General features: G+C 45.8%; 1 protein-coding gene across 1 annotated transcript; it reads right to left on the reverse strand.

The window, feature by feature from the left end:
* Positions 1-18,944: 18,944 nt before the first annotated feature.
* Positions 18,945-20,746, reverse strand: FBP (fructose-1,6-bisphosphatase, chloroplastic-like). Its single transcript, NM_001405747.1, has 4 exons — positions 20,149-20,746; positions 19,842-20,060; positions 19,244-19,750; positions 18,945-19,156 (listed from the first exon to the last, which is right to left on the reverse strand). The coding sequence occupies exons 1-4, from the start codon at positions 20,572-20,574 to the stop codon at positions 19,079-19,081; spliced, it is 1,230 nt and encodes a 409-aa protein (NP_001392676.1). The 5' UTR covers positions 20,575-20,746; the 3' UTR covers positions 18,945-19,078.
* Between the last annotated feature and the right edge of the window lie 5,805 nt (positions 20,747-26,551).

The following is a 26,551-nucleotide window of genomic DNA, read 5'->3' on the forward strand; positions in this document are numbered from 1 at the left end:
CACCATCGCGGGAGGATTGGCTTCCCATCGGCTTCCTTGCGCCGTTTCTCCCCAGGAATCGCCGGCATTGGTCGACACCTGCCACCTGGATCTCGTCCGGCTGCGATGCCGCCCAAGCCACCTCCGCTGCGGGCTGCGCCGGTGGTGAGGAACCCGACCGGGGCCGCAGGGGGCTCCGCTACTCCGGCTGCGGCTGCTGCTGCGCCGGCCCCCGCACGTGCGGCGCCTCCGCCTCGGGTGGTTCCGCCGCCGCCTCGGGGGGCGCCTCGTCCGCCTCCGGCTAGAGTGGCCCAGCCGCCCAAGGCCACGCCTCCTCCGCTCCCCAGCCTAGGGCTGCGCCGCCGCCACCACCAAGGGTCGAGCCGCAGCCAACCCAATGGTCGTGGCCCAGGCAAATGGCGGGTGGACGCGGTGGCACTGGCCAAGGCGCGAACGGCTGTGGGGCGGGTGCGTCGGCGGGGGATGATCGTAATCCTCCGCGTGGTCAGTGGGGCGATGATGGGTATGATGCTTGTGGTTCTGGGCTGCATCGGGGCTCTTCGTCTACCGACGCTGGACGTGGTTATGCTTGGGTGGACAACGGCAATGCCAACCGGGGTCTCCAAGGACCGCCCGACAACTTTGTGGAGGGTGCGGTCGACCCTAATAACCGCTCTTTCCGGGGTCGTTTCCGCGGAGGGCGGGGCGGGAACAGGCGTCACTATACGCCAAGGCATCCGAAGACTACGGTTGAGACGGAGGTGGCTGACGGTGGATCGATTCTACCACAGGTGGCGGTGGAGACGGTTCAAGCCCTGGCCGAAGTCACGTTGTCGGAGCCCATGCAGACTGGTGATTATGCTTTTGAGCAAGGTATGGAGAAATCCGAGGCTGACAAGGTGTCCAAGTGGGCGGCTAAAAAGAAGAAGCTCACTTGTTTCTGGTGTGGTGAAACGGGACACTTTATGGTTGAATGCACTGCAAAGTTATGTGACTTGTGCCGGAAACCTAAACATACAGCTGCTGAGTGTCCTCTTATGCTGGGGCCTAAGCCTTCTGTTCAGATTTACGGGGTCTGCTGCTCGGAGTTGATGTTCTTCGAGTCTCCCAGTGTGGCACCCTTGGCACCCGCGGTAGAGACCTCTTTCCCCAGTGTGGTGAAGGTGGTAAATGGACCGTTGACCGAGGCGCAGATTATTCAGCAGTTGAGGGAGCTCGCTCCGGGTAACTTTCAGTGGTTGTTGCTCAAGCTCAATGATACATCCTACAAAGTAGATTTTGATGGGGAACGTAGTAATTTCAAAAACTTTCCTACGCACACGCAAGATCATGGTGATGCATAGCAACGGGAGGGGAGAGTGTGATCTACGTACCCTTGTAGATCGACAGCGGAAGCGTTAGCACAACGCGGTTGATGTAGTCGTACGTCTTCACGGCCCGACCGATCAAGCACCGAAACTACGGCACCTCCGAGTTCTAGCACACGTTCAGCTCGATGACGATCCCCGGACTCCGATCCAGCAAAGTGTCGGGGAAGAGTTCCGTCAGCACGACGGCGTGGTGATGATCTTGATGTACTATCGTCGCAGGGCTTCGCCTAAGCACCGCTACAATATTATCGAGGATTATGGTGGAAGGGGGCACCGCACACGGCTAAGAATATGATCACGTGGATCAACTTGTGTGTCTAGTGGTGCCCCCTGCCCTCGTATATAAAGGATCAAGGGGGGGGGGGTGCGGCCGGCCAGGAGGAGGGCGCGCCAGGAGGAGTCCTACTCCCACCGGGAGTAGGATTCCCCCCCTTTCCTAGTTGGAATAGGATTCGGGAGGGGGAAAGAGGAGAGAGAGAAGGAAGGGGGGGGCGCCGCCCCCCTCTCCTTGTCCTATTCGGACTAGGGGGGAGGGGCGTGCGGCCCAGCCCTGGCCACCTCTCCTCTCTTCCACTAAAGCCCACTAAGGCCCATATACCTCCCGGGGGGGTCCGGTAACCTCCCGGTACTCCGGTAAAATCCCGATTTCACCCGGAACACTTCCGATATACAAATATAGGCTTCCAATATATCAATCTTTATGTCTCGACCATTTCGAGACTCCTCGTCATGTCCGTGATCACATCTGGGACTCCGAACAAATCTTCGGTACATCAAAATGCATAAACTCATAATATAACTGTCATCGAAACCTTAAGCGTGCGGACCCTACGGGTTCTAGAACAATGTAGACATGACCGAGACACGTCTCCGGTCAATAACCAATAGCGGAACCTGGATGCTCATATTGTCTCCCACATATTCTACGAAGATCTTTATCAGTCAGACCGCATAACAACATACGTTGTTCCCTTTGTCATCGGTATGTTACTTGCCTGAGATTCGATCATCGGTATCTCAATACCTAGTTCAATCTCGTTACCGGCAAGTCTCTTTACTCATTTCGCAATACATCATCTCGCAACTAACTCATTAGTTGCAATGCTTGCAAGGCTTATGTGGTGTGCATTACCGAGAGGGCCCAGAGATACCTCTCCGACAATCGGAGTGACAAATCCTAATCTCGAAATACGCCAACCCAACATGTACCTTTGGAGACACCTGTAGAGCTCCTTTATAATCACCCAGTTACGTTGTGACATTTGGTAGCACACAAAGTGTTCCTCCGGTAAACGGGAGTTGCATAATCTCATAGTCATAGGAACATAAGTCATGAAGAAAGCAATAGCAACATACGAAACGATCAGGTGCTAAGCTAATGGAATGGGTCATGTCAATCACATCATTCTCCTAATGATGTGATCCCATTAATCAAATGACAACACATGTCTATGGTTAGGAAACATAACCATCTTTGATTAACGAGCTAGTCAAGTAGAGGCATACTAGTGACGTTTGGTTTGTCTATGTATTCACACAAGTATTATGTTTCCGGATAATACAATTCTAGCATGAATAATAAACATTTATCATGATATAAGGAAATAAAATAATAACATTATTATTGCCTCTAGGGCATATTTCCTTCAGTCTCCCACTTGCACTAGAGTCAATAATCTAGATTACTCAGTAATGATTCTAACACCCATGGAGCTTTGGTGCTGATCATGTTTTGCTTGTGGAAGAGGCTTAGTCAACGGGTCTGCTATGTTCAGATCCGTATGTATCTTGCAAATCTCTATGTCTCCCACCTGGACTAGATCCCGAATGGAATTGAAGCGTCTCTTGATGTGCTTGGTTCTCTTGTGAAATCTGGATTCCATTGCCAAGGCAATTGCACCAGTATTGTCACAAAAGATTTTCATTGGACCCGATGCACTAGGTATGACACCTAGATCGGATATGAACTCCTTCATCCAGACTCCTTCGTTTGCTGCTTCCGAAGTAGCTATGTACTCCGCTTCACATGTAGATCCCGCCACAACGCTTTGTTTAGAACTGCACCAACTGACAGCTCCACCGTTTAATGTAAACACGTATCCGGTTTGCGATTTAGAATCGTCCGGATCAGTGTTAAAGCTTGCATCAACGTAACCATTTATGATGAGCTCTTTGCCACCTCCATATATGAGAAACATATCCTTAGTCCTTTTCAGGTATTTCAGGATGTTCTTGACCGTTGTCCAGTGATCCACTCCTGGATTACTTTGGTACCTCCCTGCTAGACTTATAGCAAGACACACATCAGGTCTGGTACACAGCATTGCATACATGATAGAGCCTATGGCTGAAGCATAGGGAACATCTTTCATTTTCTTTCTATCTTCTGCATTGGTCGGGGATTGAGTCTTACTCAATTTCACACCTTGTAACACAGGCAAGAATCCTTTCTTTGCTTGATCCATTTTGAATTTCTTTAAAACTTTGTCAAGATATGTGCTTTGTGAAAGTCCAATTAAGCGTCTTGATCTATCTCTATAGATCTTAATGCCCAATATGTAAGCAGCTTCACCGAGGTCTTTCATTGAAAAACTCTTATTCAAGTATCCTTTTATGCTATCCAGAAATTCTATATCATTTCCGATTAGCAATATGTCATCTACATATAATATCAGAAATGCTACAGAGCTCCCACTCACTTTCTTGTAAATACAGGCTTCTCCAAAAGTCTGTACAAAACCAAATGCTTTGATCACACTATCAAAGCGTTTATTCCAACTCCGAGAGGCTTGCACCAGTCCATAAATGGATCGCTGGAGCTTGCACACTTTGTTAGCTCCCTTTGGATCGACAAAACCTTCCGGCTGCATCATATACAACTCTTCTTGCAGAAATCCATTCAGGAATGCAGTTTTGACATCCATTTGCCAAATTTCATAATCATAAAATGCGGCAATTGCTAACATGATTCGGACAGACTTAAGCATCGCTACGGGTGAGAAGGTCTCATCGTAGTCAATCCCTTGAACTTGCCGAAAACCTTTTGCGACAAGTCGAGCTTTGTAGACAGTAACATTACCGTCAGCGTCAGTCTTCTTCTTGAAGATCCATTTATTCTCAATTGCTTGCCGATCATTGGGCAAGTCAACCAAAGTCCATACTTTGTTCTCATACATGGATCCCATCTCAGATTTCATGGCTTCAAGCCATTTTGCGGAATCTGGGCTCACCATCGCTTCTTCATAGTTCGTAGGTTCATCATGATCTAGTAGCATGACTTCCAGAACAGGATTACCGTACCACTCTGGCGCGGATCTTACTCTGGTTGATCTACGAGGTTCAGTAGTATCTTGTTCTGAAGTTTCATGATCATTATCATTAGCTTCCTCACTAATTGGTGTAGGTGTCACAGAAACAGGTTTCTGTGATGTACTACTTTCCAATAAGGGAGCAGGTACAGTTACCTCGTCAAGTTCTACTTTCCTCCCACTCACTTCTTTCGAGAGAAACTCCTTCTCTAGAAAGTTTCCGAATTTAGCAACAAAAGTCTTGCCTTCGGATCTGTGATAGAAGGTGTATCCAATAGTTTCCTTTGGATATCCTATGAAGACACATTTCTCCGATTTGGGTTCGAGCTTATCAGGTTGAAATTTTTTCACATAAGCATCGCAGCCCCAAACTTTCAGAAACGACAACTTTGGTTTCTTGCCAAACCACAGTTCGTATGGCGTCGTCTCAACGGATTTTGATGGTGCCCTATTTAACGTGAATGCGGCCGTCTCTAGAGCATATCCCCAAAACGATAGCGGTAAATCAGTAAGAGACATCATACATCGCACCATATCTAGTAAAGTACGATTACGACGTTCGGACACACCATTACGCTGTGGTGTTCCGGGTGGCGTGAGTTGCGAAACTATTCCACATTGTTTTAAATGTACACCAAACTCGTAACTCAAATATTCTCCTCCACGATGAGATCGTAGGAATTTTATTTTCTTGTTACGATGATTTTGAACTTCACTCTGAAATTCTTTGAACTTTTCAAATGTTTCAGATTTATGTTTCATTAAGTAGATATATCCATATCTTCTTAAGTCATCTGTGAAGGTGAGAAAATAACGATATCCGCCACGAGCCTCAACATTCATTGGACCACATACATCTATACGTATGATTTCCAATAAATTTGTTGCTCTCTCCATAGTACCGGAGAATGGTGTTTTTGTCATCTTACCCATAAGGCACGGTTCGCAAGTACCAAGTGATTCATAATCAAGTGGTTCCAAAAGCCCATCAGTATGGAGTTTCTTCATGCGCTTTATACCGATATGACCCAAACGGCAGTGCCACAAATAAGTTGCACTATCATTATCAACCCTGCATCTTTTGGTTTCAACACTATAAATATGTGTGTCACTACTATCGAGATTTAATAAAAATAGACCACTCTTTAAGGGTGCATGACCAGAAAAGATATTACTCATGTAAATAGAACAACCATTATTCTCTGATTTAAATGAATAACCGTCTCGCATCAAACAAGATCCAGATATAATGTTCATGCTTAACGCTGGCACCAAATAACAATTATTTAGGTCTAATACTAATCCCGAAGGTAGATGTAGAGGTAGCGTGCCGACTGCGATCACATCGACTTTGGAACCATTTCCCACGCGCATCGCCACCTCGTCCTTAACCAATCTTCGCTTAATCCGTAGTCCCTGTTTCGAGTTGCAAATATTAGCAACAGAACCAGTATCAAATACCCAGGTGCTACTGCGAGCATTAGTAAGGTACACATCAATAACATGTATATCACATATACCTTTGTTCACCTTGCCATCCTTCTTATCCGCCAAATACTTGGGGCAGTTCCGCTTCCAGTGACCAGTCTGCTTGCAGTAGAAGCACTCAGTTTCAGGCTTAGGTCCAGGTTTGGGTTTCTTCTCTTGAGTAGCAACTTGCTTGCTGTTCTTTTTGAAGTTCCCCTTCTTCTTCCCTTTGCCCTTTTTCTTGAAACTAGTGGTCTTGTTGACCATCAACACTTGATGCTCCTTCTTGATTTCTACCTCCGCAGCTTTCAGCATTGCGAAGAGCTCGGGAATAGTCTTATTCATCCCTTGCATATTATAGTTCATCACGAAGCTCTTGTAGCTTGGTGGCAGTGATTGGAGAATTCTGTCAATGACGCAATCATCTGGAAGATTAACTCCCAATTGAATCAAGTGATTATTATACCCAGACATTTTGAGTATATGCTCACTGACAGAACTGTTCTCCTCCATCTTGCAGCTATAGAACTTATTGGAGACTTCATATCTCTCAATCCGGGCATTTGCTTGAAATATTAACTTCAACTCCTGGAACATCTCATATGCTCCATGATGTTCAAAACGTCGTTGAAGTCCCGATTCTAAGCCGTAAAGCATGGCACACTGAACTATCGAGTAGTCATCAGCTTTGCTCTGCCAGACGTTCATAACATCTGGTGTTGCTCCAGCAGCAGGCCTGGCACCTAGCGGTGCTTCCAGGACGTAATTCTTCTATGCAGCAATGAGGATAATCCTCAAGTTACGGACCCAGTCCGTGTAATTGCTACCATCATCTTTCAACTTTGCTTTCTCAAGGAACGCATTAAAATTCAACGGAACAACAGCACGGGCCATCTATCTACAATCAAACATAAACAAGCAAGATACTATCAGGTACTAAGTTCATGATAAATTTAGGTTCAATTAATCATATTACTTAAAGAACTCCCACTTAGATAGACATCCCTCTAATCCTCTAAGTGATTACGTGATCCAAATCAACTAAACCATGTCCGATCATCACGTGAGATGGAGTAGTTTCATTGGTGAACATCACTATGTTGATCATATCTACTATATGATTCACGCTCGACCTTTCGGTCTCCGTGTTCCGAGGCCATATCTGTATATGCTTGGCTCGTCAAGTATAACCTGAGTATTCCGCGTGTGCAACTGTTTTGCACCCGTTGTATTTGAACGTAGAGCCTATCACACCCGATCATCACGTGGTGTCTCAGCACGAAGAACTTTCGCAACGGTGCATACTCAGGGAGAACACTTCTTGATAATTAGTGAGAGATCATCTTATAATGCTACCGTCAATCAAAGCAAGATAAGATGCATAAAAGATAAACATCACATGCAATCAATATAAGTGATATGATATGGCCATCATCATCTTGTGCTTGTGATCTCCATCTTCGAAGCACCGTCGTGATCACCATCGTCACCGGCGCGACACCTTGATCTCCATCGTAGCATCGTTGTCGTCTCGCCAATCTTATGCTTCCACGACTATCGCTACCGCTTAGTGATAAAGTAAAGCATTACAGCGCGATTGCATTGCATACAATAAAGCGACAACCATATGGCTCCTGCCAGTTGCCGATAACTCGGTTACAAAACATGATCATCTCATACAATAAAATTTAGCATCATGTCTTGACCATATCACATCACAACATGCCCTGCAAAAACAAGTTAGACGTCCTCTACTTTGTTGTTGCAAGTTTTACGTGGCTGCTACGGGCTTAAGCAAGAACCAATCTTACCTACGCATCAAAACCACAACGATAGTTTGTCAAGTTGGTGCTGTTTTAACCTTCGCAAGGACCGGGCGTAGCCACACTCGGTTCAACTAAAGTTGGAGAAACTGTCACCCGCTAGCCACCTTTGTGCAAAGCACGTCGGGAGAACCGGTCTCGCGTAAGCGTACGCGTAATGTCGGTCCGGGCCGCTTCGTCCAACAATACCGCCGAACCAAAGTATGACATGCTGGTAAGCAGTATGACTTATATCGCCCACAACTCACTTGTGTTCTACTCATGCATATAACATCAACACAAAAAACCTAGGCTCTGATACCACTGATGAGGAACGTAGTAATTTCAAAAAAAATCCTACGCACACGCAAGATCATGGTGATGCATAGCAACGAGAGGGGAGAGTGTGATCTACGTACCCTTGTAGATCGACAGCGGAAGCATTAGCACAACGCGGTTGATGTAGTCGTACGTCTTCACGGCCCGACCGATCAAGCACCGAAACTACGGCACCTCCGAGTTCTAGCACACGTTCAGCTCGATGACGATCCCCGGACTCCAATCCAGCAAAGTGTCGGGGAAGAGTTCCGTCAGCACGACGGCGTAGTGATGATCTTGATGTACTATCGTCGCAGGGCTTCGCCTAAGCACCGCTACAATATTATCGAGGATTATGGTGGAAGGGGGCACCGCACACGGCTAAGAATATGATCACGTGGATCAACTTGTGTGTCTAGGGGTGCCCCCTGCCCCCGTATATAAAGGATCAAGGGGGTGCGGCCGGCCAGGAGGAGGGCGCGCCAGGAGGAGTCCTACTCCCACCGGGAGTAGGATTCCCCCCCCCCCTTTCCTAGTTGGAATAGGATTCGGGAGGGGGAAAGAGGAGAGAGAGAAGGAAGGGGGGGCGCCGCCCCCCTCTCCTTGTCCTATTCGGACTAGGGGGGAGGGGCGCACGGCCCAGCCCTGGCCACCTCTCCTCTCTTCCACTAAAGCCCACTAAGGCCCATATACCTCCCGGGAGGTTCCGGTAACCTCCCGGTACTCCGGTAAAATCCCGATTTCACCCGGAACACTTCCGATATCCAAATATAGGCTTCCAATATATCAATCTTTATGTCTCGACCATTTCGAGACTCCTCGTCATGTCCGTGATCACATCCGGGACTCCGAACAAATCTTCGGTACATCAAAATGCATAAACTCATAATATAACTGTCATCAAAACCTTAAGCGTGCGGACCCTACGGGTTCGAGAACAATGTAGACATGACCGAGACACGTCTCTGGTCAATAACCAATAGCGGAACCTGGATGCTCATATTGGCTCCCACATATTCTACGAAGATCTTTATCGGTCAGACCGCATAACAACATACGTTGTTCCCTTTGTCATCGGTATGTTACTTGCCCGAGATTCGATCGTCGGTATCTCAATACCTAGTTCAATCTCGTTACCGGCAAGTCTCTTTACTCGTTTCGTAATACATCATCTCGCAACTAACTCATTAGTTGCAATGCTTGCAAGGCTTATGTGATGTGCATTACCGAGAGGGCCCAGAGATACCTCTCCGACAATCGGAGTGACAAATCCTAATCTCGAAATACGCCAACCCAACATGTACCTTTGGAGACACCTGTAGAGCTCCTTTATAATCACCCAGTTACGTTGTGACGTTTGGTAGCACACAAAGTGTTCCTCCGGTAAACGGGAGTTGCATAATCTCATAGTCATAGGAACATGTATAAGTCATGAAGAAAGCAATAGCAACATACTAAACGATCGGGTGCTAAGCTAATGGAATGGGTCATGTCAATCACATCATTCTCCTAATGATGTGATCCCATTAATCAAATGACAACACATGTCTATGGTTAGGAAACATAACCATCTTTGATTAACGAGCTAGTCAAGTAGAGGCATACTAGTGATGTTTTGTTTGTCTATGTATTCATACAAGTATTATGTTTCCGGATAATACAACTCTAGCATGAATAATAAACATTCATCATGATATAAGGAAATAAAATAATAACATTATTATTGCCTCTAGGGCATATTTCCTTCAGATTTCCCATCTAAGGAGGATCAGCTGAGAATCCTCAAGTTTGGTATGAGCAGGGTCACGGGCACTAGTTTTGTGTTGCAGTTCGATGAGTGGAAAAAGAAGGAGCCGCAGGGCACGCCATTAACTCAGATTTGGGTACGTTTTTCCGGGGCACCATCTGATCCCCTGGACAGCTTTTTGGTGACGTGGAGCCTGGGTTCTTTGATGGGCAAGACTGAGCAGGTGGATATGCCGTTCACTCGGGTTAACGGGGTGGCGCATTTACTTGTCAGTGTTGCTAACACTGAGTTCCCGCCGGACATGGTGCCTTGGACTTATGAAGGTGTTCTGTATCAGTTAGACGTTGAGTATGAGGATCCTAACCTGTTCGATGATTTTGAGGATGATATCCCATGGACACTTCTGAGGGAGGAGGTGCTCCGGGGAACCAGGATGATTCGGCTAAGGGTGATGATGATAAGGCCAAGGGGCCTTCGGGTCCGTCTGATTCCAGTGATGTTGCTCCTGTTCGGTCAACTGGTGCGGTTCCGACGAGCACCTTGCAGCTTGGTTCCTTGGGGCCGTTCTCTGCTCCGCCTAGGCTTCGGGCCGACCGAGCTGTTTCTGTGAATCCTGTGGTGCCTACGAGTGCGTCGAAGGCCGTTGAGATGGGAGGTGCCGAGGGGCAGGTGGCCCTTCCCTTATCTCCTACCTCTCCCACGAATATCGTGGACGTGGCTGCGACGGTAGCCTTGGTTGGAGGTGACGGGCAGGAGGCCCGGTCCTCCGAGTTGCCGTCACCGTCGGCGTCGACGACGGGCTCGGCGCTCCTTTCCTTGACGCCGGATGCTTGCGGAGGAGTGGGCGTGCAGGAAGCCGCCGTCATGTCGCGTCCTGCTTCGGAGGGCGGGTCGGATGGCGTGGTCGTCTTACCGCCTCACTCCCCGGAGCGTCCTATGCTGGTTTCGCTGGTCTCGGCTTACTGCGGGACTTCCGTGGACAGGCCGCGGAAGTTGCTGTCGTCTTGTGCTGCTGCGCCGGTGGCATCGGCCCGGGGTGCCGCTGTTGGGGGACGGGCAGGAGGCCTTTCCCCTAGCAGAGCTTCGTGCGAGGAGGTCATCGCCTTTGGTGGAATCCCGGATCATGTCTCTCAGGGGAGGCGGATCAGCGGGAGGCTGCAGGAGCAGCCAGACGTTGATGACATGCAGCTAAGGTGTGCTATGAGGGCAGCCAAGTTGCGTGACGTCGAGATCTCCACTGATATGTCTGTTAATAAGTCGAATTCCATTTTGCATTTTACCAATGATGAAATTGTTCATAATGCAAATCAAATAGGAGTCTCACTTGGTAATAATGATATGGAGATATCTAGGTTGGTTAATGACATTCTTGATTCGGAAGCTGAACGAACGTTAGATATGATTCGTCACATAGCTGCCGTTAAACCTATGAATGATTCGGAGATCGATGCGCTTGGGGTTAGGGTTCTTGATGGTTTGTGTGCCGATCTTGACCCTGCGTTACCGGAGACGGAGGAGGAGGAGGGGTTTGCCTATCCTGAGACCTCTATTCATGTAGATGAGTCCTTGGTGATTGCAGCAGAGCCTGAGTGTGGTGACCAATCTGAAGATCGCGTTAAGCCTAAACGGACTTGGAAACGGAAGGTTTATCCAGTCTCGGCCGCGTGTAGAAGCGCTAGGATCTATACCGCTAAAAAAATCATGATGAAATATGAGAGGCATTTTCTGGAATAGCAGAGGTCTTAAAAACTTGGCTAAAAGAAGGTTTCTAGCGGATGCTTCTCTTGAACATCATTTGGATTTTATTGCGTTGTCTGAGACTGGAAGAGGCAACTTCACTTCACAATTTCTTAGCACTTTATCTGCGGGGTAGATTTTGACTGGCATTGCCTCCCCCCTCGAGGAAGATCCGGTGGGGTTTTACTTGGGGTTAAGTGCGAAACTTTGGAAGTTCGGAGTGTAGTTTTGGGAGAGTTTGCAGTAAAGTTTCGGGTTAGAACTAAGGCAGATGGGTTTGATTGGGCTTTGGTGGTGGTTTACGGAGCCGTGCAACCAGAGCTCAAGCCAGATTTCTTGGCGGATCTGGTCCGTGTCTGCGGTAACGAGCAGCTCCCTATCTTAGTGGGGGTGATTTCAACATTATCTGAAGAAAAGAGGAAAAGAATAATGATAATTTTGACGGCAGATGGTCGTTTATGTTCAATACCATCATCGAAAGCTTGGATCTCAGAGAGATAGAGATCTCGGGTAGGAAATTCACTTGGGCTAACTCTTTACCGGTATCGACTTTTGAGAAGCTTGACCATGTTTTAGCTAGTGTCGAATGGGAACAGAAGTTTCCCTTGGTAACTGTGCAGGCGTTGACACGAGGTGTCTCAGATCACACACCGTTACTAGTCGACTCGGGTGTTCAAACACATGTGGGTAACAAGAATATTTTCTCGTTTGAACTTGCATGGTTTGAAAGAGAAGGGTTCCTCGAGTTGTTAGCTCGGGAGTGGGCTAAAGACTCAGGAGGAAGGTCGCCCATTGAGCGATGGCAATGCAAGATTCGTCATCTCCGAAGGTTCCTTCGGGGATGGGCTAAGCATACGCATGGGATTTATAAGGCGGAGAAGGAAAGACTTCTTCTACTTATTCAGAACCTTGAAGTTAAAGCTGAAACTTCTATCTTAGATACCAGTGAGTTGGAAACTAAGATGGAGGCGGAGTTGCGGCTGAAAAAGCTTCTCCGCAAGGAGGAATTGAAGTGGGCGTTGCAAGCTAAGGTTCAAAAAATCGTACAAGGTGAGGATAACACTCAATTCTTTCATATGATAGCTAATGGGAAGCATCGTAAAAAGAGAATTTTCCAATTAGAACAAGACGAAGGGACGATAGTTAGTCAAGAAAATCTGAAAGTCTACATTACCAACTATTATAAGGAGTTGTTTGGACCTCCGGAAGAGAATTTTGTGTCTTTAGATGAGTCTAGGGTTGAGGATGTTCCTCAACTTGAGACTGACGAGAATGAGATTTTGACAGCTCCCTTTACGGAGAAAGAGGTGTTTGAGGCCATTGCACAAATGGAAAATAATAAGGCTCCAGGACCGGATGGGTTTTCGGCAGAGTTTTATAGAAAGTGTTGGCATTTCATTAAGGGAGACTTGATGCCGATGTTTCAGGAGTTTTTTGCGGGGCAACTTCAGTTGTTTAAGCTGAATTTTGGAACGATAACTCTTCTTCCTAAGAAGACAAGGCAGTTCGCATTGAGCAGTTCAGGCCTATTTGTCTGCTTAATGTTAGTTTCAAAATCTTCACCAAGGTCGGGACGAACAGACTTACGCAGATTGCACACTCTGTAGTTCATCCGTCCCAGACTGCTTTCATGACTGATAGAAATATCCTTGAAGGGGTTGTTGTCTTGCATGAAACGCTCCATGAGATTCACTCAAAAAAACTAGACGGCGTTGTTTTTAAAGTGGATTTTGAAAAAGCATACGATAAAGTTAAATGGCCTTTCCTTCAACAAGCTTTGCGTATGAAAGGATTTGATCCGGCCTGGAGAAACTAGATTGAATCCTTTACGCAAAAAGGGAGTGTAGGGATTAAAGTGAATGACGACATAGGTCACTATTTCTAGACACTCAAAGGGTTAAGGCAAGGAGATCCTATGTCACCGATCCTATTCAACATAGTGGTTGATATGCTGACTATTTTAATAGGGCGGGCTAAGGATGCGGGGTAGGTAGGTGGCCTTGTTCCGCATCTAGTTGACGGAGGTATTTCCATCCTTCAGTATGCTGATGATACTATCATCTTTATGGAGCACGACTTGGCGAAAGCAAGAAACATGAAGCTTCTGTTATGCTTATTTGAACAATTGTCCGGGCTCAAAATTAACTTCCACAAGAGCGAATTGTTTTGTTTTGGAAGAGCTAATGATGACCAGGAGGCTTATAAACAATTGTTCGGTTGTGAATTGGGCACGTTACCGTTCACGTACTTAGGTATACCCATTCATCATCGTAAACTGACTAACAAAGAGTGGAAATGCATCGAAGATCGTTTTGAAAAGAAACTGAGATGTTGGAAAGGGAAGCTCATGTCATACGGAGGACGATTAATTTTTTTTTAATTCGGTCCTTACCAGTATGCCTATGTTAATCCTATCCTTTTTCCAGGTCCCGGTGGGTGTCAGGAAAAGGTTAGACTTTTATCGATCTCGATTCTTTTGGCAGAGTGATGAGCTTAAACGAAAGTATAGGCTTGCTAAGTGGGATATAATCTGTAGGCCGAAGGACCAAGGGGGGCTAGGAATTGAAAATCTGGAAGTCAAAAACATATGTCTCCTTAGCAAGTGGCTATTTAAACTTTCGTCAGAGACAGAGGCTATTTGGGCACAGATTCTGCGTAATAAGCATCGTCATGCTAAAACCCTGGCCCAGGTGACTATGAGGCCCTCTGACTCACCTTTCTGAAAAGGCTTGATGAGAGTTAAACAACTCTTTTTCAACAAGACAAGATTCATAGTCTGGAATGGAGCTAATACGAGGTTCTGAGAGGATATGTGGCTTGGGGAGACCCCCCCTTGCACTTCAATATCCTACTCTGTACAACATTGTTCAACGTAGAGAAGCCTACGTTGCAACCGTTTTACAATCCACTCCCCTCAATATTAGTTTTCGGAGGACGCTAGTTGGAAATCGTTGGGAGTCCTGGCTTCATCTTGTAAGACGTTTGATGGATGTATAGCTATCCCAGCAGCCAGATCAGCTGTGTTGGAAACTTACTAAGAACGGTGTGTTTTCGGTCAAATTCATGTATCTGAATGTCATAAACTCTAGCGTCATTCCTTCCTCCATGTACGTTTGGAAAGTAAAGGTACCCTTGCGAATCAAAGTGTTTATGTGGTTTGTGCATAAACAAGTCATTTTGACTAAGGATAATCTGGCAAAACGCAACTGGGTGGGTTCTGCTGGATGTAGTCTTTGTGACCATAACGAAAATGTCAAACATCTCTTTCTTGATTGTCCGTTGGCTAAGATTCTGTGGCGGTAGATTCATATTGCGTTTAATATTAATCCGCCCACCTCTATCAACATGTTATTTGGAACGTGGCTTGATGGGGTTGATTCCGATACAGCGAGGCACATTCGTGTTGGCGTTTGTGCTTTATTTTGGGCAGTCTGGAACTGCAGGAATGATTTAGTTTTTAATAGATCAACGAACATTCACTTTTTGCAGGTTGTCTTCAGGGCCACGGCTTTCATCCGTATGTGGTCGCTACTCACTCAGACGGAGGCCAGGGAGCGTTTGGTTACTGCGTCTACCCGATGAGAGATGATAGCTCGGGATATTTTCAACCGGTTTGGATGGCGGTCATGTAATAGGATAGGCATGTAGTGCTCCTATTTTATTTGCCAGCCGGTTATGGCTTGTTGTCTTAGCTCTTTTGAGCTTTTGTTTATTTTCACACTTCGAGACTTGGAGACTTGTTGCTGGTTTATCGTTTTAATATTATGAGCCGTATGCATCTATCTGATGCAGAGGCTGGGGTAAAACCCCTTTTCGAAAGAAAAAAAAAGTGCCACGTAGAATAAACATTGGGGGTGAAGGAAAGAAAATTCATTAAAAAAAGTTAGTCTTCTCTTATTTAAGAGATGTTCTCTTAATACAATATGTCTTACGATATTTTAAAAATAGTTAGCTTTTGAAGATAAGGTTAAGAGATAACCCATTATAGACATATTTTTATTGTCATCTCTAAACTACATGTGAGACTTAACATAAGACTGTCTTATCAACCATTGTACATGTCTTAAGCATAGTTTAAATGGTCATTTTTTTTGGCGAAACTCGTTCATCGGGTTCAAGTCCTAGATTTGTTATGTGTAATCATATGTCTTTGGATATATTCAGAATTTTATAGTTTTATTCTTTCAATGGTAAGCGGTCTGCCCTCGACAACGAGGCACCTATGGTATCTTCGTCAATCATTTCTCGAAAGTGCTCCTAAGAGTAAGATATGCATACTTGCATTCATAAAAACACCGAACCTGTCATTCAAAATAGTTTACATTTTTTTCACATTTCATAAGAGTGCATTCACATCCTCCCTCTTTCTTCTCTCTAGCAAGTCTCTGTACCCCTGATTTTGACTATGATTCAAAATAGTTTACCTACAAACGACGTAGCTGGCCTATCGGGTTGATGTTTGAGTAATTTAACCTGGCACATTTTAAGTTGAAAAACACCGAACCTGTCATTCTCAGTCCGATATACTATATCTATTTGAGGTATATATAGTATATCTAAGTTTTGATTGACTGATGTTTATTCATAACCCCGTCCTGTGGTGCAGCGGTAAAGCAGTCAAGTTTTTTTATTGAGACAGAGGTGATGCAGTCAAGTGTAATTTTTTTTTTTGAGGGAATGCAGTCAAGTGTAATACATTTTTTTTGAGGGGTAGTCAAGTGTAATACATGTTGTGTGGCCAACAGCTATCCCTATAATGGGCCTGCCCAGAACGCAGGAACATACTGTACTTTTTTTTTTGCACGACAGGTGCTCACCTCTAGGCCCGGTCCTGAGATTTTGGGGGCCCGGAGGTCACCTCCCTACATGCAGGTGCTTCATTTTTTTGTCTGAAAAAAGGTGCTTCATTTTTTTCTTGAATAAATATAGGTGCTTCATTCGTTGCTAAAAAGGGTGCTTCATTCAAGTACGTTTTTTCTATGTGTTAAATTTTTTTTGTGAATAAGTCAAAAATTCAATAAAATGTTAAAAAAATGTTCGTCAACTAAAAAAAGTTCACCAATTCAAAAAAGTGTTCATGAATTCAAGAAAAGTTCACGAATTAGAAAAATGTTAAAGAATTTGAAAAATAATTGCAAACTCAAAGAAAGTTTGTGGATAAAAAAAAGTTCATGACATTTTAAAAAGATCATAATATTCTTCAACTAGTTATCTCGATGTTGCCGACCTCTGGCATGTTATGAAAGAGGTGTGGGATCTACTAGTCGATGATGACCTCCAAACTCAGAGCGGGAGTGGATCTTGAGACTGCTCGATAAACTCCCGGATACTTTCATCTTATGTCATTGATGATCATGTGGAGGGCATGGCATGTACGTAATGAGATGATGCATCCGAAACCGGTAATCCCAATTGAAACTTCCAGATGTTTCCCATGCAACCACGTCACCTCCCTTCTGTCGCAGCAACAACACCTCCAGGGCCGCCGAGTGAAAGGAAAACAAGTTGTACAATGCATAATCATTGTTGGCACTCGTCATAAGCCTATATTGCATGCTGAGAAATGGAGACCCACGAAACCTGGATGTGGTAAGCTTAATGTCGATGGCATGGCCGTGGACGAGGATGGCATAGCCGATGCGGGGATGCTACTCAGAGACCATACAAAAGCGATGATCTTCACGACGATTATAATGCTTTACAACTGTGGATACATGCTAGAAGCGGAGCTCGCTGCTCTCCGTGAAGGGGCTTCAACTGTCCCTTGAATGGACATAACCGAATCGTCAAATGAAGTCTGATTGTGCCAACCAATGCAAATGGTGTCAAGCTCCAGGCATAACCGCTCGACACTTTCGCATCGGGTGTATTAGATCAGGTTGTTGTTGTCTCAAGGAAGGGAGGCCAAGTTAGTTAAAGTTAGCATAGCCTCGTAGGTATGGGGACGATCACGGTTGCACATTGTGTAGACCCCCCCCCCCCCCCCACACACACACAGGAAATTGCTAGCGTTGTGGCAGTCGTCTGTAACTATCTTACTCAGTGGCGAAGCCAGGATTTCCAACATGAGTATGAAACGCTATTTTTTCCAATACGAATTATAATATAAAAAGTAAAAGTTTACATTTGCCACAATAACAAGGAAACTATAAATTAGTGTTTGTGGTGCTCTATTTCAAGAAAGAACGCTACACTACCAATCAGTAAATTAAGTATAATGATGATAATCTTCTATTATGAATTGACAATTTAGGAAAACCAGAAATTGAGAAGACTATAAGAAAAAATATTCACGGTAAGTCGTTAATCCCTTGAGTCGGCGCTTGCTGTTGTTGGCCTTTGTCTATCAGATGTGAGCACCCATCACCGCTCGCTGCCCCTATCGTCGCTATCGAGGATGAGCCAATGAGGGCAAGGCAAGCACATGCTCTTGTCGGCTATCCTTGATCAAACGACGGTGCAATGTCCAGTTTTATGACTTCGTAGGGATCGACGAGTCGTGCGCTCACAAGGCTATAGCATTAATTAGGGTTCAACCAAATGAGGATTATGTTAGGCGCATACATAACTGAGGGGCAACCAAAATACTAAGATAGACCCATAGGTAATAATGACAGGATCGATGTGATTATCATTTTGCCCCTTAGGTCAAGGTACTCCATGACTTTTCAAATAAATATTCCGTCCGGGCTTGGTTTTGGAGTACCAAATTGTGTATTGGTCATTGCATCAATGAAAATGGACGGCTCACATTAATTTTGGGTGTAGTAGAAGAGCTCCTAAAAATTGTCAAAATTGAAGTCTTGAAGCTGCCAATGTTGGCGTACCAAAATTGTCACAATGTTACAACTAGCTAGGCAGTAAAATGTGATAGAATGATCCTGTCATGTATCACTGATAAGTGGAGGCCAAACCCGAATAGGTGGCATTTTATCAAGTTTGCGACTCAAACAGCGGTCAAGACTTGTATAGCAAAACACTTCACTTCTGATCCGATTTGGTATCTGACCACCCCTGTGTAAGCTGCTTTCTACTTCTGGTTGGTACTCCCTTCGTCCGAGAAAATGTGTCCCTCAAATGATGACAAGATTGAGACAAACTTTTTCGGACGAAGAGAGTATTAAACAGACACTTGGTTTTTCATGGTGTCTTGAGATGTCTGGGAGCGACACCATTATAACCTTTTCGCCATTTGTAGGAGACAGCAAAGAATTGACACGCCTTGACCTCACAATCCAATTGGAATTCTTCAAATATATTTTCCGCATCACAAGAAAAGGGCTACATTATATATTAGTTACAATAATTTCTTGGAAGAAACAGCCTGTGTATCCCTCCCTCGTTCTTGTTCTACTCTGAAGACAAGAATTTCTCCACCTTCTCCACTTCCTCCACGCTCCCGACGTACAGAGGCACTCTCTGATGGACCTGCACAAAACGCATCGACAACAACCGATTAAGATCTCCAATTTAACCGCGCATTCTAAGTGCACTAGTGATTTCATACAAGCGTACCGCTGTGGGCATGATGTCGAGTACCCTCTGGTGGCCGTCGGAGCCTTTGCCGCCGGCCTGCTCGGCGATGAAGCTCATGGGCGCGCACTCGTAGAGCAGCCGCAGCTTGCCGTTCTTGCTCTTCTGGTCGCTGGGGTACCCGTAGATGCCGCCGTAGAGCATGGTGCGGTGGAAGTCGCCGACGAGGCTGCCGATGTAGCGCGCGGAGTAGGGCTTGCCGGAGGTGCCGGGCTCCTTGAGGCTGTCCATGTACTTCTTGAGCTTGTCGTCCCAGAGCGCGTAGTTGCCCTCGTTGAAGGAGTAGATCTTGCCCGACTTTGGGATCTGCACCTTCTCCTGCGTCAGCACGAACTCGCCGTACATCGGGTCCAGCGTGAACACGTACACCCCGGTGCCGATGGTGAGCACGAAGATGACCGAGCTCGAGTACATGCAGTAGCCGGCGGCGAGCAGGTTGCTCCCTGGCTGGCACACGTTCACTATGCACATCTGCGTCACTTCGTCAAGCTGCACGCTCGAGGCGAGCAAATTTCTGTTAGCGCACGAGTGAGCCGCGGGTGCGGAAGGAGAAGGGGAAATTCAGGTCTTGATTACATACGGTTGCGTCGTCGCCAATGTGGCACTCGTCGGATGGGCTGTAGATGCCGAAGATGGAGCCGGTGGAGACGGCGGCGTCGATGTTGGAGGAGCCGTCGAGCGGGTCGAACACCACGATGTAGTTGCCCGAGTAGCTCTCCTCCACCGCCACCGGCACGTCCTCCTCCTCCGATGCGATCACGCCGGTGCGGCCACTCCACCTCAGGCAGTTCGAGAACACCTGCGCGCGCGCGTACAGTACATCGTTCTCAGTTAATTGCTGTTGGACGTTCGTCTTGTTAATTTGCTTACTCCTAGTATGTACTTACCTCGTTGGAGATGACGTCGAGCTTCTTCTGGTCCTCGCCCTGCACGTTGGTGGCGCCCTGGACGCCGGTGAGGTTGGAGATGGGCGCGCGCTGCACCAACGAGGCGATCTGCTTGCACGCCGTGGATATGCTGGACAGCACGATGGTCATCTCGTTGTCGATGACCCCCTCCTGCTCCTGCTTCAGCAGCCACGTCGTCAGCGTGATCATGTCGTAGCTGCTCCTCTTCCTAGCCGCCGCCGGCGCCGGCGCCGAGGCCGTGTCCACGACTGCCATGCACCGCACATTCGGAGTCGACGCCTGGCCCTGGCCGGCAAAGAGGCTGCTTCCGGGCCTCCTGGGGAGGCGGCATTGGAGGGAGCTAGCCGCCGCCTGCTGGCGGGACAGCAGAAGCGGGCGGGAGGTGGTGGTGGTCGCGGCGGCCATTGCTTTGGTGCTGCGGATTGACGAATTTCTCTCCCCTGCCTTGTCTTGGCGCGCACCGTGGTGGTGGTGCCGGCTTCTTGTTTTGTTCCATTGGTTCCGGGCTGCGGTTTGTGTGGCTTGAGAGAGGGCTGGAGGCGAATGTGTGGATTGGGGGCAGAATTGTGAGGATGTGGTCGCTCGCTTCAGTCTGATTCACCTACCTTTGGAGATTAGATATTTCGTGGATCGTAGATACAACCTTCGTCAAGTCTCTAAAACGCCTTATATACATTACATGATGATTTATTGATGCCGCGGCATACGCCCGCTACTAAAGGTAAACCCAAATGATAAGGGGTCTGTCTAGGACACATCTAAATGTGACATAGTTATGTCATATCTAAACTGATTTTCACTCTGTTTGTGGTCTATTTTTTTGTCCTAGTTTTTTTTGTTTCTTATTGATGCATTATATACTTGTGGGAGGTTAGATGTGACATCCTTAAAAAATATCTAGATGTGAATTAGACAAACTGAATGATAAGTGTCACACGTGTGTCACGAAGCACTTTGGCCTGACTTTTTAAAAACTAAGTTGTCATCTAAAAAACTCAAAAAAGAGAGTAAAACTTACCATTCAAAAAGGTTGTCATGCTTGACAACTAAAGCTGTCATCATCGCGTCACTAAACCTGGGACAAAAAATGTTTGGAGTTGCCATGTATTGGTGCCACTCGTGTGGCACTTACCAGGGTGCAAGCTAAATTACTTTCTAAAAAAAAAGCTAAATTTAGCTCAAGAAACTTGGGTCTTCGATTGGGCCAATATTACAGGTCTTACGGAACTTACAACTTCTGGAATTGAATAACATTCTACAAAAATAAACTTCAATAATATGGATATAATAATCAATTGAGTTTCATAGGTACGTGGCAGCTTCTGTCGAACCTATCGATGAATTTCTTCTCAAGTTTATTTTAGGACGATCTGACATTATTGATTTATTGAACAAATTATGCACATATGGACCACAAAGATTTCTAATACAACCAAAAGATACACAACACAAAGAGAACCATTTACCAAATCAAACGTAACATTAGCATTTGTTGGGACGCGGCGTTTCTGCTCCCGGGCTTAGGTGCACTGACAAAAAAATCATAACAAATACTAGAAAAATTAAAAAAAAATGTGTGGTAGATAATTCGATACGTAGGTCCGTTCTAAAGTTCAACTCATTTGGACATCTGAGTAGCTCTCGGCAAAAAAGACAAATCGGGGTTTGTATTTTTCTAGTATTTGTTTTGATTTTTTTTCTGACCGAGAGCAGATGAGCCTGGGCACCGAGTTGGATTTCCGCATTTGTTGCCACTATTGTCATGATAGGTTAAAGCATAGGGCGATGACCTATCAAACCTTAAAGCCAATGGATCTACGGGCAAAAACACAACATGCTCTCCAATCAGTGACTTTTAAGCCATGGGAATGACAGCGGAGCTTCAAGTGCATATCGCAAATTTCAGGACTTTAAAGTTATCATGATAACATATGAAGATATGGATGAAACATATATTATGATACTCCATAACTTCTTCCATAGCCATCTATAGGTGTTGCCCTACCTCGTTTTGGGCAAGGGATGTATTTTTGGAATAAAACACAATAGGTAGTTTGCATAGTCTGTATTTAGGTTGGAAAAAATCCTCAGGTTGAAACCCCACCCCCTCCCATGCCCATCCTTAGAATTCCCCCAATTCGGGGTGAGGTTTAGTTTAGTTAGAAACTAGTTATAACTATGCATTCTTATACTTTGTTTTGGTCCAACGATCATGCGAAGGCCATTATGGAAACCCCAACAATTACATTTCTTTGAGATATGCATACTTCAAAGTGCATCTAATTTACCCCATTGGTTTTGGTGATTTATCACAATCCCACTTGAGAGAACTATGCTTTCAATGATTTTATTTCAGGGACTACGACTAATTTTCTTACACTGGTCTGACGTCTATTAGTGGAACATTAATGGTGATACCTACCTACGTTTCAAGTTGTTGTCTTCCTCAAGCTATTAGAATGTTATTTTAGGCTCATGAGTGTAGGACAACTGTGCTAAAAAGGACACAAGCAAAGTACTTTGGTACGAACTCCAAGGACATATATTAGACCGAATGCTTCAGAAAAACATTTTATGGCTTTCCTAATTTGAGTTTTTCTAAGCCTCGGTACCTCAAAAAGTTTTTATATTCTCATGCTACCGAGCTCCTTGTTAGACTTACTCATTCTCGAAGAATCAATCCATCTTTCATAAGTCAGAAACGCCGCTTCTTTTGTTTCCATAATGTTGATCCAATTGATACTCTCTATGCTAGCTCTCGCACTTCCAAGCGCAATATTTTTCATCGGCAGATTCAAGCCTTCTCAGTTTGCTTCTTTTTGGATTACAATATAGGTTCGGTACCCCCGCTCCTTTTTAACCGGAATATTTGAATTTTGACTTTGCCTTTTCTACACCTTCCCATTTTGAGAACTACTCTATCTACTATGTTTTTTATAAAGGATGTTTTTATTGACTCATGATATAGCATCAAGGGGTAGAATTACAATGAGCCACACCCAGCCTCTGCATAAATAGGATGCACACAACTAACACACACACCATAGGATCACGCCGGTAAAGAGCTAAGTCATACCAGACCGAAGCTATGCCTAAGTGAAGATAAAAAAAGTCGTGAAGTGATACAAACAGCGATTGACGATGTACAACGATAACCATCGGCACCAACTATCCCATGATAACACAAGGACCACGAATATGGTTCTTCAAAAGCGACGCCTTCAAGAAGGAAACCACACATAAGTGACGTCGTCACCGGATCCAACGCCTGACAGTCAGATTGTGGGTTTTCACCCTGAAGACCAACTCTAAGCAAACTTCGAGCAATGTCTTCATCAAGATAACGACGTCAAAAACGCCACCATTACCAGGTTAGCCAATAAGTAGCTAGACATAGGATTTTCACCCTGGAGCTCAAGACCAGGTGCTCGAGATGCACCATCCAATCGAATTCATAATGTATTGTCTCCTCCACTTGCCACGAGCCCGGTTGTTGCAAACGCGCAATGACGTGACGGCGGGTGAGCATGCCCGCATGAGCAGACAACTTAACCGCTACAAGAGCTGCTCACCAATCACCATAACATGATAGACATTAACAGAAGAGGAAGGTCACTGGCGCCGCCAAAAAAATCCCGATGGGACAGACGAGAGACCATGTACTATCATCCGAGGGGAAACTGATGGCTAATCTTTATTAGACAACACCATCATCGGTCGCCAGAAGCTCCACCGTCCTCACCCACGCATGCCAGATCTACGACACCACACCTTCTTGCCGGCTGCGCGGGCGACGGCTGCAGCAACCGCTACTTGTTCACCGGCACATCCCATCCAGCCCCTACACAGAAGAGCGCAAGCCATGACGGGCCATGGCGAGCCGGCTCTCCCGGATAGGATGCAAGGCGGTGACTCCCTTTCCTCCGTCGCATGGAGCGCCCACCGCATGAGTGACGACGGCTCCAGGGAGAGGGGGAGGCACACACGTGTTGCGCAAGGCCGTCGTCTAACCATAGATCGTTGTCGCCATTGCAACTGGCACCACCACTGTGTCAAGTTACAGGCCGCACAAGGCCTCACGCCGTCCAGATCGCAACATGAATGGAGCCCCGCCGCCATCGCAGGCTGCGAGGACAGCTTGCCAGAGCTGACCGGCGGCAGCGGCAAGGGATGGGCAGACAAAGGATGCCCCGAGAAAACTGGATCGGCTGTATCTACTGCGTTACTACTAAGAAATTGGTTTTACATGGTACTCCCTCCGTTCCAAAATAGATGACCCAACTTTGCATTAAAGTTAGTACAAAGTTGAGTCATCTATTTTGAAACGGAGGGAGTACTTCGGAGTTGTTCAATTCTCACAGAAAAAAAGAGCTTCATTTATTGTTCGAAACCACCACTTCTTTTTATCTAGTACTCCCTACGTCCAAAAATACTTGTCATCAAGATGAATAAAAGGAGATATATCTAGATGTATTTTAGTTCTAGATACACCCCTTTTTATCCATTTCGATGACAGGTATTTCCGGGCGGAGGGAGTAGTACATTAGAGTATTGTATTGTGTCTAGATCATGAACGATGCCCTGGCTGTTCAAATTTATCTGAACTAACTTGGTAGCTTTGCAAGTTTTATTCCGGCACTCCCATGCCAGTTAATTTATTCAAGTAATAGTTAGATTATGAATCCTCTCTATAAATAAATATCTCTCATACCATTTCACGAACACAATCATGATACCTTTCACAAGCCACCTTTCATGATTATTGCAACCATCGTACCTTCCACAAGTCATTTCATTCATTCATTCCACCCCTTGCAAGCCACTCCACCTCACCTCACTCCACTCCCTCCATCCTTCTACCAACAACGAAGAAGAATGATCTAAGGCAACAAGAGAAGAGAAGAAGTGTTGGGCGATTCCTTGTCACTTCTTTGATTCTCTGAAGGCAAACAACTTCCATTTTTTGAATGCCTATACCAAAAATTCATCTCTTCCATCACAATCCTATTATTGAGAGAGTGATCCCTTAATCCATGGAAGAGCTTTGATTGAAGATTATTTTAGGACTTTCTATCAAGTGCACGGTTGGTCCTGAGATTTCGGTGCCCGTGGTGAAATATAGCATTTATATTTTTTAAGATAGATAAATGAGTCTAAAATTCAAGTGATGACGGGTGACCAGTCTAGGACCAATGCGGCCTCCTCCGATGGGTCGCCTCTTGGAGGCAGCAAGAGTACGAGCAGTGGTTGGTGGAAGCCCAATGTAGTGGGAGGCAGCACTAGGAGCTGGGGATAGCTGGATCAAGAGTTGGACAAGAGTGTGCTGGCCATGAGTCAAGATTTCGTCATCTGAGGAGTCACATAAAACGTAGGAGGAGTCGCGGGTCGATGACTGTGGGACTATGAGCTATGACTAATTTAGGGAATAAGGGATTTAGGGTTCGGCTGTATGAGTTGGACGTTCACCCCATAGGTCATAGCATTTTTTTCATTTATTTATGTTTTTAGGTATCCATTGGGTTATCCATGGATGCAATTTCATATCCATGCCCTACCCATATATTTTGTGGGTATGGATACCCATTACCCGTGGGTACAAAATCTTGCAAAGTCTTGCCCATGCCCGCTGTTTTCGGATAGGGTACTCGCAGGTACCCATACCCATGGGCAAAACTGTCATCCCTACCTATTTTTTTATTGTTTTGGGGTTTTTAGGTAAAAAAATCGCAAAGCCGGAATGACCTGAAAATTTACATTGATTTCTTGCGGAATATTTCTGATTTTTTTGCACAAGAATAACCGCAAGACGTGGCCCGTGGGCCTCACAAGCCAGGGGTGCTCCTACCCCCCTGGGCGCGTCGGGGTGACTTGTGGCCCAACCGTAAGTCGGTCGAAGCTCTCCTTCAACCGCACGGAAGCTAATTATGAGGAAAATAATTGTGTTAAATTTTTAGCCCAATCAGAGTTACGGATCTTCGACGGCGGGCACCATAAGACATCACCATAATAACATACAACTCATATCAACCATATCATACCACAATTAACCCAGAGGACAAAGGAAACTACTCAAATATATTAAAGGTGCAATACATCACTGGATAATCATATATAGCTTAGAGCACCATGTTCAAGGTAGAGATTATAGCGGGGTGAGAGAGGATACGCCGCTGCACAGAGAGGTAGAAAGTTGTTGGCGAAGTTGTTGGAGTAGATCGCCGTCATGGTGGTTCCCCCAACGGCACTCCGGCGCCACCCGGAGAGAGGGGGAGACAGGGGCCCCTCCTTCTTTTGCTTGCTTGGCATTCCCCCTAGATGGGAGAAGGGTCCCCTCTGGTCCTTGGCCTCCGGAGGGCGGGAGCCCCTTCAAGATTGGATCTCT

Source organism: Triticum aestivum, chromosome 4A (genome assembly GCF_018294505.1).
Source record: "Triticum aestivum cultivar Chinese Spring chromosome 4A, IWGSC CS RefSeq v2.1, whole genome shotgun sequence".
Taxonomy (NCBI): Eukaryota; Viridiplantae; Streptophyta; class Magnoliopsida; order Poales; family Poaceae; genus Triticum; species Triticum aestivum.